The sequence below is a fragment of the Alexandromys fortis genome, unplaced genomic scaffold (assembly GCF_014885135.2).
Source record: "Alexandromys fortis isolate MF-2015 unplaced genomic scaffold, M_Fortis_MF-2015_v1.1 scaffold_396, whole genome shotgun sequence".
NCBI classification, from domain to species: Eukaryota; Metazoa; Chordata; class Mammalia; order Rodentia; family Cricetidae; genus Alexandromys; species Alexandromys fortis.
In genome coordinates, this window is record NW_026068281.1 from 112,907 (window position 1) to 127,724 (window position 14,818).

The window sequence follows — 14,818 nt, forward strand, 5'->3', positions numbered from 1 at the left end:
TTCCCACAACAGTTATGTGACTATAAATCATGTCTAGAAATTTCAGTTTAGTAGGAGATAGCCACGGGCAGCAGACATCTTTCCCAATACAGCTCCCATGAATGAAGTCTGCAGTCTATATGGTTGTATACACACTCACTATATATGGACCCAGGTTTAAAATCTGTCTAGAGACCAAGGATGTCCTCTAGCTGAGCAGCCAAGCAAGATGTGACTTTCATATCGTCAAAATTACACCCCAAATTTTCTGCCAGTAGATGTCATGAGAAACAACCATTTGAAAAGGAAACTGCAGAAAATGAAACCCTTAGAAGGCACTAAAAGACTCAAATAACACTACTACCAAAGTCACCCTCTGATAGTTTTCTGTTATCAGTTTGGTAAGCAGTTAAAAACAATTTTTATGTTTTCTCTTCTTCTCAGGACTTGCTTTGTGGAAATAATTATATTAACAAAATCTACAAAATAGTCAATGACAGTGTACAGTTGGGCACACAGAATCATGATACAGGGTAGCTGGGGGAAGTCAGAGTAAGAATGCAGCTTGGGGAATGAGGGAAGAGGAAGCGTGAAGTGGCGTGCAGTGTCTGAACCTTTAGTTAAAAGTAGTCAAATAAGAAGAGAAAATGACCAAGAGAGAGAAAGTATTTTGCATGTTTTCACAGAGCTCAACATGACATATTTTAAGGGGGGAACATAGTGAAGAACTGCAAATATGTTAAGTGAATGCGGTCACTACCACAAAGGTGATAATGTATTGCTCCACAGTTGGGCTTTCAAAGTGAGTGAAGTGTTATAGTGAGCAATAAATTTTATGGTACAGTGAAAAGGAATCCAGAAATACAGAGAGATATCAAATGAATCAACTCACTCTCAATATTTAAGGAAAATTAGAATAAAGCTAAATGAGGTTAATGTTATTAAGAGACCTTTTGGTAAACAAATATTTCTCTCTGTCTTCTTTCACTAACTTAAGCTTCTGAGGAATAAGACCCAAAGAGTGACAGCTGTTAAACAATTGTCTTATTCTACACAGTCCCGAGGTGCTACTATTTTAAGAGATTCCCTGTCTATATGAGGGACTGTTAGTGTAGATCCTGCATGCATCAGTAATTTCACAGACACCTTAAGAAAGTTTTCTCCAGCAGGAAATGACAATGTCACTATGACTGCTGGTGAGTCCACAGGACTCGACTTAAAAAGGCCTTACACCATCTCACATCTCTAGCCTCGAGCTTGTGGGAAATACCCTATCAGCCAAAACCTAACCTGATCCTGTCTTCAACTGTGCTTCCTCATGGTGCCTCAGCTTCTTGAACCTTGTCATAGGTATCCTCAACATGGTTCATGAGCAGGAGTGCAACACCCCTAGTGACCCGCTACAAAGCTTCTGACCCAAAGGCACATCATCCTAGGAAACCTTTCTGTTTGGTTGTGCTGATTACAGGAATTGTTGCTAGCCAAGAGGTGGTAGCACATGCATTTAATCCCACTGCTAGGGAGACAGAGACACATGGATGTTTATGAGTTCATGGGCCAGCTTGATCTACACAGTTAGCTTCAAGACAGCCATGGCTACACATGAACAAAAGAAAACTATCAAAATATATTACTGGAACTTCACTATTCACTAAATAACAGGTTATTGCCTACACAGCTGTATAATCATACAGCTCATCTTGATGTGCCTAATAAAGGGATTTTTGTTTTCTTTTCTTTTCCTTGTTTTGTCTTGCAATTGTTCTCCTTGATTGTCTTGTTTACAAATGGTATACAGAATGCTTCCTGAAGAACACAAAAGAACCTGTACTGAAGCTCATGGCTGCAGTAAAAGATACAAGTCCAGGACAGTGGCAGTAAGGATTGAAGGATTTTTGTTGTAAACTCAAATAGATGATACTGAAGAAGAGGGGACATCATGAAGAATCAATATTTTGAACTCAGATTATTGTGGTAGGTGAAAAGAGCCTATTTAAGTCTGATGTTCTCTCTAGCATGACCTATGTATCATGATCTATTCTTCCCATCAAGACCCACATTCTAAAGATTCCACGGCTTTCCTGCCAGTCCTATCATCAAGGACATAATAGTGGAAAATATGAGATGCTTTGGTAGATATTTGCTATCCACAATTTATGAATAAAGATGAAAAGCATAGAACTGGGAAGAACAAACAAGAAGTGAAATTAACTAGGTAAACATTGAGCATCAGATGGATTAAGAGACCTGTACAATAGGGCAGTGACTATAATGAGAAGTAGTTCAAGTTTCCGGGATTAAGGAAGAGGGCCATTCATTATTTTTATAAGGATTTAAAGTACCTGAAAGTTGAGCATATAGGCTTCCATTGTTGTTTGTCATGGAGAAGACAAGCATTCTAAACACACACACACACACACACACACACACACACACACACACACACATATATATATATATATATATATATACATATAGAGCAGATACAGGGTAGGAGCAGAAGTGATACCTGCTCTATTTTTGAGATTACTGAAGATAAAGAGGTTCAAGGCTGTAGTTCTAGAAAGAGAGTTATAGAAGAAATGCTCCTGGGAGAAGACAGGATAGACTGTACACACAGACTAAGAGTCAGCAGAATTGTGGCAGTATTTCCATGAGTAATTGCACGGAGGATAGTATGTGTTGAACCATTTATTCCATGGGAAATTGATTCTTTTGGACAGGAAACTAGCTAAATTGTAGTCGTTAAGTTATTTGGTAAAGCACCTCCTCTGAATACAGGTCTGTCTCTGCTTGCCCCCTGAGATCTGGGGCCTGGCATCAATATTCTAGTTTGTATCATAGGTGAGTTATCATGGATAGCAACCTAAACTTTTAATCTTTCTGCTAGAAAACAGTCATTTGTATATAAGTACCACAGTGAGACATTCTATTTTAGTCACTACACTGTATGAAAAATTTTAACACTATGTTGTTTTGTGTATACCCTTATCCAAACTTAATAGAAAATATTTCATTAAAGAACCCAGAGTTTCAGCACGGGGGAAAATTGACCAATGAAAAAAGGTCTGGTAAGAATCCATGTTGGAAAGTGTATTCTGGGGTATCAATAGATGTAGTGCAAATACTGTCAAAAAGACTTCTTGTTCTTTGAGATAAGGTACAGAAGAAAAAGGTGTTCAGAACCTCATATAGTAAAAAAAAAAAGTGATGATATCTTCTTTGATTATGCATATGAAAGTGGAAACTATGTTTACAATTTTCTGTTCAGCACAGGATTGAAAGACCCCCAGTAACTCACGAGAGACCGTCCTTGCTGCAATCACAGGAGGTTTATTTGATGGGACAGGAACCAGTGCACTGGGGCCGAGACTCATAACCCACGCAGGGGAGGAGTTCGACCCCGAGTAGCTGGGAGAAGGGGTCTTTTGAGGGAAGAAACCACAACCCAGTAATGCAAGCCATTGAAAATTCCAAAAATACCAGTGATAATTACAAGGGGGTAACTCCCTGTTTCTCAAGATTACAATCTAACTTTATCTTCAGCTAGTTCCTGAAAGCGAGTCACTGAACAAGCTAATCCTAGATTTTTGGCTCTTTTTTTTCCTGCTAGAGGGGTCTGGATTTATCCCTGTCTTGCAAGATCACCATGGGTAACTGATGACATATTTCATTAACTATAATATGGTATCAGTACTGTGCACTGGTTTATGATACCTGAACCATGATTAAGGACCTGGCAAGAGACCAAGGAATTCCAACATCTGATCACTCAATGAAACTCAAATGCACCAATGAGTTATGCCATTTACACTATTCAAATCCTTCAACAACTTCTCTACTCTGAGGTATCATTGAAAGCAACATTTTTGCAATTGAAGAAACTGTAGAAAATCAACCTCTAAAAGGCATTCATTGGCCAGAAAGGACTTCAAAGATCTTCAGGACACATTTCTAAAAATAAATTATTTTAACTAGTCTGGTACCGTGAAGAAAACAATTCTCATTTTTGATATTTGTTTTCTTCTAGGTTTGATTTTGCATAAATATTCCTATTCATGGGATTTCTAGAAATTATTGATAATTGTTGAACACTACCATGTTTAGTGCAGTGATATAGGGTAGCTCTGAGAGATCATAATGAGAAAGTGCTGCAAGGAAAAAGGGAAGAGTAGGCTTGGAATGATGTGCTGTGCCTGGATGAGTAAGTGGATGAATGCATGGAAAAAGAAAAAATAGGCATAGTCATATTAGACATGAGTTAACTGAACCTGGATTAAACGCAATGCCAGGTTCAACATGAAAAAATGACCAGGAGAACAAGAGAGTGAAGCTGTAGGATTCAGAGATTGGAAAGATAGTAAACTGCCAGAGAATTGAACCACAAAAAAAAAAAAATAGTGTCACATTCTCACAGTTCACTGGACAAAGCAGAAAAAATGATCACTCAAAGCATGGAAGAAAGTCTAAAGTATAGCAAAAAGAAACCCATGAGTATAGAGGAGAACCCAAGGAAGACCTCTCTTCCTAAGGTTTAGATCAAGAGCTGAACACTGATAAACATTTATATTATTGAGAGATAATTACACTGTGCAACCTTTAGCATTTCTTCATTGATTTTCAAATTCCCACCTAAGCAATTGACTGCTTGTTTACAAAGCTCAGAAGACTTAGGGAGACTCCAGGGGTGATGGAATCTCCTTGGAGCAGTCTATTTTCGTTTATTTTTTATAACCTGCAGTGCTAATAGTTTTTTTTTTTTTTTTTTTTTTGTTTTGTTTTGTTTTTTGTCTAGGTGATACATAATGAGGTGACTTTCATTTAATATCTGTGAAGGAATAAATAAATACTCAAATTAATTTATATTTGTTCTAACATAAATGGTGACAAGGCCCTGGATCCAATGTGAAGACAACTTGGAGCAGTAGAATACACACTGTGTTTAAGAATCAGACATAAGGACCTGAAACTTCAATCATTGAAACAAGGAAGAGATACTGAGAAGAGTGAAAATAGCCAAGCATACATCTTCACCCTGAGACCTGCCCACCAATCCTGGTTTCTCCATCCCTAGAACATCCTGACATTGCCCAGTAGCTGACGTTTATCTTCAGAGCCAAAGAATTCTTAACAAGAACCTGTCATTGCACTAACTATATCATATCAAATCTAAGAAATGATTATTAAAAATTTTGTTGTGTTTAGAGTTTTTCCAGACTCAAATTGAGAACTGCATAAAAGTGACAATCTATGAATTATACTACAATGCTGTTCATGTTCTAGCTTCTATGATTTCCATGACAATTTGTTATAGACAATTAAATTCTCTTAATTGACAATACAGGACTACACAAAATGTGTGGAAAATCATCATCAAAATTAATAAGGCCATGTGGGCACCATGGAGATTTGAGATATAGGAACATGGCCAGAATTAAAGTAATGCTTGTCATCTGCAGTACTGTATCTGACATCATCTTAAGTACTCAAACTATTATGTTTCTTTATAACCTGTACATGCATTCTCAACAACTGGCATTATATAAAAGGTTATGTTTAAATAATGTTCTAATCTTACAAAACCTTTCAAGGTATGAGTCATATTTGGTGAGTGTATCAGAAACACAATATATATTTTTTCACAAGACATATTTTTATATGTCAAGGGGATAAAATACATTATTATCTATCAAATGAATTATTGGTCAGTGTTACATTCAGTCTCTGTTATAAAGCATGAAAATATGATATGAGTGTGACCAAACGTTAAAGTAATAAAAATCTAAGGAGTTGGTTAATCTGTTACAATTCTTCCCTTACCAGAAAGAGGAAATGAATACATTCCCCAGAATTCACATAAAACTTTTTTGTTGTGCTGATGTGCAATTATAATATAAACACTTAGGGATTTTGTAAAGGAATACAGGACACCTGGGGCTGGTTGACAAGAAAGACTAACATACTCTGGAAATTGCTTTTGAGAAAAAGGTCCACACTCAAAGAGAAAAAGATAAAACATGTCTGAGGAATTGCAAAGGAAGTTTCTCCACACAACTACCTTTCCACACAAAGAGGAAAGAGCACCTGCATGCAGACACAGGCACACACATGCACAGAAAAGCTGTGAAGGTATAACCAATTGCAGTTTAAAAGCTTTTTTATTAATCCCTGAGTCAACTCAAATTATTATAAGTAAATCAAGACTTATAAATGACACCTAAATAATAACATATGTGTAGAATCAGGTGAAGATAATATTTTATCTGTGCATTGAATGAAAAAAGGTAAGTATTGGGTGTAGTTGCAGCCCAGCAGTTATGTTCCTATCTGAGAAGCAGAAGACTCTCAGTTCCAACAAAATCAGTAACGGCTATTGGAAAACCAATCCTGAAATTTTCGTGAAAACCTAATATCACTAAGCAATGAGAAATAACAGATGACAGATGTGTCATATACCAGAACTGTATAAACCTAGCAATGGCAACTCACCTTCTCTCCTACACTATGTATCCAATTTAAGCACAGAAAACCATCTCAGTGATTATCACTGTTGAATTTTGAGAGAGAGAGACATCTCTTGACACAGTCATGGATGCAGTGCTACCTAGAAGCATGCTATACTCCTGAAAAAGTGCCGATCCTGTTTTTTATTTATTTATTTATTTATTTATTTATTTATTTACATGCAGGATTGAATGAATTTCAAAGTTAAATAATAATATTTGCTATAAACACTGAAACTTTATACCAGATTTTGTTGAAGTTTTTTGTAAATGATGATGACATACAAATAAAACAATTAGAAATCCCTGATGAATCTTCATCAGATTTCATTAAGATTTTCTATATTCTATAGTCACCCTAAGAGATCTTGTTATATTTTTAATGCATCAGAAATTGATACAAATTCAGCAACACTTTTCTTAGTATTTCTGTTAATTGTTATGAATGTATTCTTAGTCCTTCACTGAATCATCACTATTCTGTTTCTATGCAGAATTCTTTCTCCAGATGTGTACATTTCATGGACCTCCTCTTTCGGCTTTCTCTGACTTTGATATTTAAAAGTAAATGCTTACCTGAACTGTTCCCATTGAAGAATTTTCAGGTCAGTGTGCAGCTCCCGACTTTGCAACCAACACTATTAAAGTGGGATGCAATCCAATCCTGAGATAAATATTCATAGAAATATGACCTCAAATCCCTTCAGAAATGCAAACTTCATCTCATCTGCAATGACCCTGACAGCACTTCCTTTGAGAATCAAGTACTTTTCTAATGTTTTTACAGTTGCTAATTACAGAAGACATTATTGAATTTCTTGTATGTGTCTCCAGTGAAACAAAGTGTTTAGAAAGGCTGTCATGTTTTCATGATTCCTAATATCTATTATGAGAAAAGATGCACTGAATATCAAAGTCTTATGTGTTAGTGTCTCAGAAGAAAGTTTGAATATCTCTTTCACTGGGGCCAGTATTCTCTAGGTTCTTCTAAATAAACAAGTACATTGTTAACTTTTGGATCATGGTACTGTTTTCTTTTAGATTTATGAAACAAACGCAGTCAGCAATTCTGGTATTTTCAGTTAAGCACAAATAAAAGGAAGAATATGCCATCACAATCCACACTAGAAATCATTGTCTTTTTTATTCTTTATGAACTGGGTGCAAATAACATAGAAATAATGATGAACATATGCTACGAATCATGGTTATAACTCCAGGAATGACTAGAATTCTGAACAAATGCCTATTATAGAGAAATCTGTCTATGTAATCATTCCCCAAAAACGACCTCACTTTTATCCATTATATATCACAAGCCCCAATACTTCCTTCTCCTGAAAGCACTGAATAGAAACTGAAGGAAGCTATAGTCATGGTTTACTGAAAAAATAAGAAGCATTGCTTTTTTATCAATTAATGGAAGAACATAAATTAAAAGTTGAAAACTTATCATCTCTCCACTACCCATCTCTCTTTGAGGATTTTGGGCAAACATAGAAATGATAGAAATAAAATCCAGATGAGATGTCCATACATTCTACCAACCCGATATCCTTTTGTTTACAGATTTCTCATGCTTAATTAAATCCCTAAAATAAGTTAGAAAAATGAAAAACTGCTGTGGCTAATTAGTATGAGAAGATATAATCCTCATAATAGATTGAGTAGAAGGAGATACGGTAGAATCATGGAAAATAATTGGTGCTTTACAGAAGAATACTCCTGTCCTGATGGACACATTGTCTACCAATTGTTTATATCTCAGCTTGAGACACATCAGGGTTATAGATAGAGTAAAGATATTTTTAGCACTTGTAGTTACAAAGGTCAATATTGTTCTGTGGTGAGGCACACAGTTTTACCCTTGGAGGAAACCCATCTCTACAGATAGATGGTGTAAGTCAAATATGATGAGGGAGCTGAGAGGCTCACAAAAACTCAGAATTGTTAAACCCTATCAATCTAATAGATTAGGACTCTTTGGGTCTATCAATCATTGTCTAGTCCTGGACCTCTAGCTATTTAAGACATCACAGAATTCAAGAAGAATAATTCAATTCTAGGGAAAGTAGCCTAAAAAAAAGCCTTTTAGCTGATAGGTCAGGGGAGAGTTCATGGTTTAAGAAAAGGAACAAAATAAAGATGTCACTGTGGTTGATGGGAGTAGGTCAAGAGAAGAGGTCTGGATGTTTGAAACAGGGGGTCTGAAAATGTGACCACACAGCAGAAAAGTCTGGAGTCCATAGTCCAGAGAAGAATGGTAGGTAAGCATAGAACCTATGAACATATTTCTTTTATATGTTAAAGTAAATTTGAACAGTAACATTCTTTACCCATTATTTTATTGCTGCAAAATAATCCAGGCAACATACAGTAACTAAAGCACTTAATAATAGGATGTTTGCTTATGCCTTCATAAGGTTAGTTCATTATCATTATTGTGGTTAATTTGGTGGCAAGCAGACAGGTGCTGCAGAAGTAGCTGAGAGATTTACATGCTGATCTTCAGGCAGCAGGCAGTAATAAAGAGAGAATAGTCTGGTGTGGGCTTTTGAGTTCTCAACACCTGTCACCACTGACATACTTCCTTCAACGAGTTTATACTCCTAAAAATCATACCTCCTATTCTTTCTAAGTTATGCCTTTGGAGTTGTTCACCAATGTTGAGTTAAGTTTGTAAATATATGAGCTTATTGGGGTAATTTTTATTAAAATAACCTCACCATGTATTACCTTATTCATTTTAATTAAACATAAGATTATCCATTAACATACTAAATGAAACATTTATAAACATTGAAATATGCAATGTATACCTAACATCTTAAATATATGATAAGTTTTGGTAAGCCATAGAATGTTCAGAGTTTATAGCACCTGCTTGGGAATTTTAGGTTGGAGAGCAAACCAAATTACTGTAGACATTGGATGGTAGCTATAACATAGACATCTGTCTTGGTCCTAAACATCTCTGCTGGGAGAGTCATGGAGTAGCCATGTAACTGCCCAAGAAGCTGGATCTGAGGTCACAAACCTCAAACCTCATGATAAAATATAAAATAATAGAGTGGATTAATTTAAGATATAAGAGTTAGTTCATAAGAAGACTGAGGTAATAGGCCAAAGAGTATGTAACTAATATTAAGCCTCAGAATATTTATTTCATAAACAGACTCAGGAGTTAGTGAACAGACCCAGTGGGTAGAGGGGAAACTGGTCCAGAGAGACCAGCAGAATGGAGAATATTTGTAGTTACAAGTGTGAGTTCCATACTTGGGTGTTCTGGCCACTGTAGGGAGGATGGACAGTTTCGGATAACCACAGATATAAACCTTGGTCTGAGAGATGTGGACCATGAGAAGGAGGTGTGAAGTTTTTCTTTGTTCTGTGCCCAATGGAGGATTCCAGGGTTCAGACTACAGGGATCTTGGGAATCCTGGATAGGTTGTTGGGTGGAAAGAGCATCCACATATATATTTTCATCTTCATGCCTCATGGAGTATCAGGAAGATCACTTGGCAGATAGTTGGCAAGACTTTGCTGGATAACAAATGAAAATGAATCATGAGTAAAATCTTCTAGAGCTCATATGTCCAACATACCATCTTGTTCAGTCTTCCCTAGTTAGTTTTAATATTGTTGTTTTTAAAAAGTATGACCAAAAGCAACTTGATGAGGGAAGTGCTTATTTGGCTTATGCTCCATATCAGCTTCATTATTGATTGAATTCAAGAACCCAAACAAGACAGAAACCTGGAGGTAGGTGCTAATACAAAACCCATGAAGGAATGTTGTTTACTGATTAAGACCTTATGGTTTGCTCAGCCTGCTTACCAATAAACCACAGGGCCACTAGCCCAAAGGTTGTCCCACTCAAATGGGTTGGACTCTTCCCACCAATCTGTGACTCAGAATTTCTGATCCAAGCCAAAACTATGCAGAGACTCAAACTCAGTTGAAGATGTCTGAAACAAAGGATAACTTTAGCATACCTAGATTCCCTAGAATTATATTCAATAAGCAATGTAATTATTCAATGTTTACCACAATTCATTTGGACAGTTTTATGTTGACATGACACAAGCTAACATCATCTGGGAAGAAGGATTGTCCAACATGATTGTGTTTAGAATGCATTTGTCCATTGGTGCTGATATGATTTTTTAAGGTCCAAGAATCTTTTACATACTAAATTAGCATTTTCAAAAGCCAGAGGTTCAATGAGTGCTCATCTAGCTTTGGGATCTGATATTCTTATTTGAACCACTTTAGTCAATCTTTGAAAAAAATATTAAAGGATTATTTTGGGCATTGTATAATTTTAGGATATGACTCAATTCTTTTCCCTAGTTCTTGAGTCCTGTGCCATGCAATCAAGGCTGCTGTACAGCATAAGGAAAATAATTATTCATTGTATGTAGCTTGAATACCTACATCAGCATAATGGCCCTCAACAAGAATTTAATCTTGGGAAGCCTCAAACTTTTTAATTCTACCTTCATGTTCAAGGTCCTTAGTTTCTCTCCTTCAATAACTTTTCCCATGTAGCTGTGGACTATTTTCTAACACTGATGATACCAACTGAACCCAGTCATTTGTAGTGACCCTATTTATTGACGACCATATCTTTAAAACTGCCTCAGTTATGGGGAGTGCATGCCATAAGAAACTTACTCCTTCCTTAATATCTTTTAAATCTTTCATACGTATAGGCTCTCATTTATATTCTGCATATCCTTATGGGTAGTTAGTGTTTGCTGGCTTTTCAAATCAAGTAACAGAATAGATCATGACAGGGTAAGTAGCTACAATAGCTACAACTTTTGGCATGGCATCTCTGACTCTAACAGGTACTGAAGGTAGTCTAATCCCTTCTGTATATGCCCCAACTACTTGTTTATCGATTTTAACATCTTAGGCTTACAATCTATTTATCACTGTTTTTGTACAGTGTGTACTTCCTGATTTGTAGATGATTCCTGAGTTTAGTGGGATGGCTTTGAGTTTCTCTCCGTTTAATTTGATGTTAGCTGTCGGCTTGCTGTATATAGCTTTTATTATATTTAGGTATGACCCTTGTATCCCTAGTCNTTTTTTGGTTTTTCGAGACAGGGTTTCTCTGTAGCTTTGGTGCCTGTCCTGGAACTAGCTCTTGTAGACCAGGCTGGCCTCAAACTCCCAGAGATCCGCCTGCCTCTGCCTCCCAAGTGCTGGGATTAAAGGCGTGCTCCACCACCGCCCAGCCTGTGCTGATAGTATTTAAGTTATCCTTCTGTGTCATTTCCAGTATGTGCAGTCATGATGGCTTAGGATGGGAAAATCTGAGATGTGAATGACAAATAAGGATCAAAAGGAGTCTGACAATATACCTTATTTATAAATGCTATATACTAAACTTGCGGAGTCACAATATTTGGAAAGGAATGTATTTGTTGTTTGATAGTATCCAAACAAAGTAACAATCAATGTAGAGAATCCTCAAACAACTGAAAATTGATCTACCGTAAGATCAGACTATCTCACTCCTGGCCTTTTACCCACAGCAGGCTGCATCTTACTACAAATATTCTTTTTTTCTATGCCAAACAATGTCAAAGTAAAAAGCCGTCACTTTTCAGACATGTTTCAATGTTCTATGAAAGCCCTATAAACATTAACATATAACCATAACACTTACAAATTTCTGGGGCCTCTTAAAACACAAAGGTACTGTGTTCTACCTTGCTTTAAGTTGTTGCTGTCCATGTATGTTCCCTTGAATGTCCATCATCTCTTCCTAGGAGCATTTCTTAAACTGAAACAAAGTGAAAATTCCGCCAAACACAAATGTCTTAAATTTTGGGTGCCAATATTTTAGGATGTAATGGAAACATCAGAAAGTAGGGCATCATTAGAAGAAGTAAATAATGGCTGTGTTCTTGCTGGGTAGATTCATGGCTCCTAACTACTTTCAGAACTCTGAAACTTTCCCAGTAACTCATGAAGAATCTCATCTCTTTGCATTGTCTTCATCCAATGTCCCAAGACCTTGCTGTTGATGGTTACTTTCTTCTTATCACCCACTTCAGGCAATTACAGGTGTTGTCACTGACACTGTTGGGAATTTGGGATGCTGCTGCAAACTCCAAGGACTTATGTAAACTTTATGCAAGAATATACGGATTTTCTGTCCATAGTTAAGAACAAAAGAAGGCAGCATATTCCACTGAATGAAATGTCACATTCTGGGGTGGGGGGAAGGAACTTAGAAAATCCTTCCTGATTAACCAAAGAAGAGTACAGAATAAATTGCTGCATACATAAAGAGCAGCATGGCTTGCTTACACTTTTATTATAAATCTCCAATCACAGTCCTGTGAAGATACTCTTACACTTTCTTAATCACATGTTTTTGCTTGTTCCCATGAGAGGTAGTATTCTGGCTTTCTTATGAGTTTAGAGTGTAAATATGATCTGGATTATGAAAGACTGTGGCTTGTACGTCTGGAGCAGCTGCAGTTCAATGTGATCAGGAGCTTATTCATAACAAGAGTTTGGGCCACTGATATGTTGGAACAGTGAGGCTTTCTGTGTTGAAAGTTAATGGCTTACATGGTAGCTGTGGGTAGAGTGTCTCGTGCCTGTAGAGTTTATCTTCCATGAAATATATATGTACAGAGCAGACAGGATGTAACATATCAGTCTATCTGATATCAAAGATGGAGACAATTTGTTGAAAATATATTGGGCATGTACTCCTCAATGCAGCAGGACCAAAGAAAAACTGTGAAACGTGTAACATAAAAGGTGAAAAGGCCTGGATGCCGAGTTTTTCTATAATTGAATAAAAATTTCACCAGTGGAAGCAACAAGAATAATCCTTAAAAGTTAACTCATACAGAAAAATGTCTTCCAAAAAGCATTTTGTATTGTTTCCTTTTATCAAATCTGTATTCTGAAAAAACATTCAATTTAAATAGTAACAATAATATTAGATGATTCTGTATCCTTTATCCAGAGAAAGAACAGCCTACAGAGGGGGGAGGATTGACTCATAAGTACAAAGGGGCTCAAAGTGGGAAAACACAAACTTATAATGACTGTGATCTTCATAAGCCACCAATTTTGACCAGACAGTATAGCACTGCAACCATGTGAGACAGTAGAGAGGGTATAAATAACCAGAAAGGTGAACACTCGGACAAGTATGCTCTGAGTGGCTCTAGACTCTGGGGAGTTACTATGGAAAGCACAAGTGTTGCGTATGCGTTGAATTCGCTGTTTGTGCCTATACAAAATTATAATCATTGAGCTGCTGGAACAGGTAATGAGGACAGAAAATAAGAGTTCAGGAAACACTGTTAACGCTATATATAAGGAGACTGCGATTTTGTCATTACCTACAACAGTATAGTGTTCAAAATCTATCTCTTTTGTTATGTTTTTCCTTCTTGATTTTATGTACATGTACAAAGGTAAAAGAACATTTACCATGATGGACAAGACCCAGCTTAGAGAAATGTAGAGACCAATATCCTTGGAAGATTTGACTCTAAGGTTTTTCCAAAAGGAGTTTCTAGGACTGATGATGATAGACTGGAAGACACTCAAAAGGAAGATGGTGACAATGGACATGCTCCTGAAAACTCTTATCACATAAATAAAAAGTTGGTAGCTCAAATCATTGAAGAAATGTTTCAAGTTAAAAATTGTCATTGTGTTGCCCATTCCTTTGGAAAGAATAATCAAGAGGTTAACCATAATGAGATGCATGAGAATTAAATCCAAGGGCTTTATTTTATGTTTCTTATTATAAATAACTCGATAGTAGGAAAGGAGAGAGACATTTCCCAGAATTCCAACTGTATTCTCTATCAAGAATATTATTCCTATTCCCAAATTCCTAGAGTCCATTGTTTAACTGAGCAAAATCTACTTAAATTGCTCCAGCAGTCAGTTTTCAGAGAAAACTTTTGAATTTATTTTGTTAAGAAGATTCTGTATTCCTGATATCACAAAAGCACGAGAATCACATTAAGTAAAAACTAGAAGCACAAAGTGGTCAGCTCATAAAGATCCTGTACATAACACCTCTCACACTTATTTTCAAACTAATGGTAACAGTAAGAACTGTTGAAGTCTTCAAATGCATGTATTCATGAAGCAAATTCCCATTATACTACTCACAAAAGCAACAGTAAGAATAGGGCAAATTTATCTTGGTAGAAACAATGACCAGTAAGTTCAAAATGAAAAAAATGCCCAATTCTACAAGTTCACCCATATTGGAGAAAAAGTCTTGTCTTGCCACCTACTCCAAGGAAGAAATCCATTGTGAATACCTTTTAAATACC

General features: G+C 36.4%; 1 protein-coding gene across 1 annotated transcript; it reads right to left on the reverse strand.

Moving 5' to 3' along the window:
- Positions 1–13,436: 13,436 nt before the first annotated feature.
- LOC126494762 (vomeronasal type-1 receptor 4-like) lies at positions 13,437–14,384 on the reverse strand. Its single transcript, XM_050132176.1, has one exon. The coding sequence runs from the start codon at positions 14,376–14,378 to the stop codon at positions 13,437–13,439; it is 942 nt and encodes a 313-aa protein (XP_049988133.1). The 5' UTR covers positions 14,379–14,384.
- Positions 14,385–14,818: the final 434 nt, after the last annotated feature.

Coding starts and splice junctions, on each gene's coding strand:
- LOC126494762 (XM_050132176.1), bottom strand. CDS start 14,378: ATGGACTCTAGGAATTTGGGAATAGGAATAATATTCTTGATAGAGAAT.